At 40.9% G+C, this 2,892-nt stretch overlaps 1 protein-coding gene across 1 annotated transcript in view; it reads left to right on the forward strand.

The window, feature by feature from the left end:
- Positions 1-248: 248 nt before the first annotated feature.
- CSUI_002901 (uncharacterized protein) overlaps positions 249-2,892 on the forward strand; it is a 9,166-nt gene continuing 6,522 nt past the window's right edge. Inside the window, exons 1-3 of the mRNA XM_068063100.1 lie at positions 249-305; positions 1,059-1,217; positions 1,822-2,252. Coding sequence (XP_067924918.1) covers positions 1,095-1,217; positions 1,822-2,252 — 554 coding nt within the window. The 5' untranslated portion in view covers positions 249-305; positions 1,059-1,094. The remainder of the gene's footprint in view (positions 306-1,058; positions 1,218-1,821; positions 2,253-2,892) is intronic.

The raw sequence follows: 2,892 nt of genomic DNA on the forward strand, positions 1-2,892 counted from the left end.
TCTCTCTCAACCCTAGGAAATACCAAGCCTAGACGCACTCGCTCTCTTCTTAGCATGGCTCTTCATCCATACCTATACCTATCTATCTGTCTTCGACCTGTCTATCTAGCTCTCTTTAATCTGTTTATATCTATCTATCTATCTATCTTTTAGCCTACCTATCCATCTACCTCTCTTAACCTATCTTTCTATCTATTATTCAGCGCCTCTTCTGTCTACCCAGCTATCTCGGCATCATTCGAGAAGACACGGCCATTTATGAGCTTCCTCGGGGCGGCCCTGTCCGGGTACCATATGTAGACAGAGTCTGTGATATATATCTCTCTCTATCTATCTATCTATCTCTAATGTGTCTATATTGTCTATCTGTCTATCTTTAATCTATCTATCCATCCTTTTTATATCTATCTATCTTCAATCTCTCTGTCTCTCTGTATATTATATATATATATAATTGTATCTAGGTCGCGTGTTCTTAACTATCTCTTCATAGGCGCATACGTGAATGTTCTCCTTGTGTATGGAGAGAAAAATAACTGTATCGACATTTTAGGTAGATGGAGACGTCGAAGGGCATTCTACGGTGTATATACACCCTTGTTCAAAACGCACAAGAGATGCATGCGCGTGCGCTTCGTGGCAACAATCCCGCTTTCCACGTAGCGTACCATTCCTACACATATCTCCTACCTCTATCTATCTTCATGAATGTATACAAATGTATATGTACATAGATCTCCAGTATCACACCTATGTTTCTATCTATCTACATGTATGTATATGGAAATCTACACGTACATATAGGCTTGCCACCTTTACACCTCCGCACGTGTCGTATAACCCGCTGATACGACATCTACCTGAGTTTCTTCGTCTCCAGCCTATCTCTATCTTTGCATGCGCTTATCTCCCCTAGACACCCTCTTTCTTCTTATATCAACAGACACATGGCCGATCGTCACCTACACGCGCTTCTTCAGTTCTATTTCTCTCTGTGTTGGTCTTCTTTTAGAGGACGACAGAGGTGGCATTTCTCTGTTTTGTTTGTATCTTCCTAGGCAGAGAAAGAAGAGCTACAGAGACTGAGAAGTTCGATGAGAGCTCACGAAGCCATTAAAAAGCTCCAACATGACTACGCGGAGAAGGTGGCTCTCGAAGATATGAAGAAGAATAGAAGAAAACTTGTTAAAGAAATGGAGAGAAAAAGAACTGAAGCGGTGAGCTCATGAAAAAGATTAAGATGAAGAAGATTACACATAACCCTATCGCTTTTTCTTGCATGCAGTTCTTTCAGATCTTTCTCTCTCATCTCTTCGTCCCTCTATTACTAACCTCTTGTATGCATGTGTGTATGGATTCATGTAGGTATCCATATCTCTATCTGTGTCTCTATCCATCTCTAATCTATCTATCTGTCTATAGACCTTTGGCCACTCATCATTCTCTCTATTTTGCTCACTTTCCCGTTTCCCCCCTCTTTGTTTCTACACGCCTTCAACCCTCTTCACTTCTTTCTTTCTCTCTCTCTTCACGTTTTTTCCTGTTTGGAGACTTCTTTCTTTCTTGTCGTTTTCTTTCCTTCTCTTCTTACGGACAACTGCTAGTGCCTGGAGGAACTTTATGCTGCCGCTAAGAGAAGTAGAAGAACGTCGAGATAGATGCAAGCTGATAAGTATCAAGGCCTCGTACACCTGAGCCATGTCCTTTCTCTTCTATTCTTATCTCTTGTGCTTAATTTCTTTCCTTCTCTTCTTTCTTCTTCTTCTTGTCTTCATTTCTCATCTTTTCTCTTTTCTGCTTCTTCTTCTTTTCTTTCTCTAGTGTGTAAGAGCTGCGAGAGCTTCTAGAATGGAGCTCCCCATATCACAGCGTAGAGTGACCCAGGCAACTCGCCGATACACGAGGACAGAGCAAGAAGAGAGTTTTGAAGAGATCTCCACATTCTCTTCTTGTCTCTACGAGGAAACCTTCACAGCAGGAGAATTTCACAGAGAAGATAAGAAGATCTGCAAAGAAAGAATGATAGAGGGGTTTGCCGATAAAAAGACTAATGAAGGAGAAGGAGAAGAACAGAAAGAGAATGTTTGTCGAGTGGATCTTTGTATGAGGAGGGGGGAACAGCGCATCTGTGGTCTTGTTGATCTCTCGTCTAAAAAGCTAAGCAGCGGGACCATCCGGCGACTTGAGAGACGTCAGAGAGATTTCTCTACGTCTTTCTTTCATAGAGGAGAAGGGACAGAAGGAGATATAAGGTAACCCAAAGAAACAAAGAAAGAGTTGAAAACAAGCACATGAATGAAAGAGAGAGAGGAAGAAAGTTAGTCTAGAGATGCAGAAAGTAGTTGAAGATTAGAGTGAGAAGCAATCTTCTCATAGGCATATAGAGAGATCTTCTTGTTTACAAATGGAACTAGATATGTGCTTACCTAGCTTCTCATTCTTCTTGTTCACTTTCATTTCTAGATTTCTTCCTCTCTCACTATTGAGTAGTCATGCTCATATATAGACATAGGCATATGTGTAGTCCATGTATTCTAGAAGATATCCTCTATGCTCTTGGTGTTCTGGGGGTTGAAGACATATGTGTAGGCGGGCGTACATAGATGTTTACTTTCTACCTGGCAAGACGTGATTGAGTGTGTATGTATACATCCAGGCATCTATTCAGTAGAGAGGAGATTCTTATCTACCAAGATGTTTCTCTATCAATGTATCTATCTCCCCATCTAGCCACCTATACATACATATACATGCGTGAGAGAGATATATACATACGTGATGAGAGAAGAAGACGTTCGGTGTTGCTGGCTTGTGAAAAAGGTATGTTTGAATAATGTAGAGAACATATAGAAGTCTTTTCTGTATCCACACTCTTTCTTTCTTTTGTCTTCT

The sequence above is a fragment of the Cystoisospora suis genome, assembly GCF_002600585.1.
Source record: "Cystoisospora suis strain Wien I chromosome Unknown contig_1233, whole genome shotgun sequence".
Taxonomy (NCBI): domain Eukaryota; phylum Apicomplexa; class Conoidasida; order Eucoccidiorida; family Sarcocystidae; genus Cystoisospora; species Cystoisospora suis.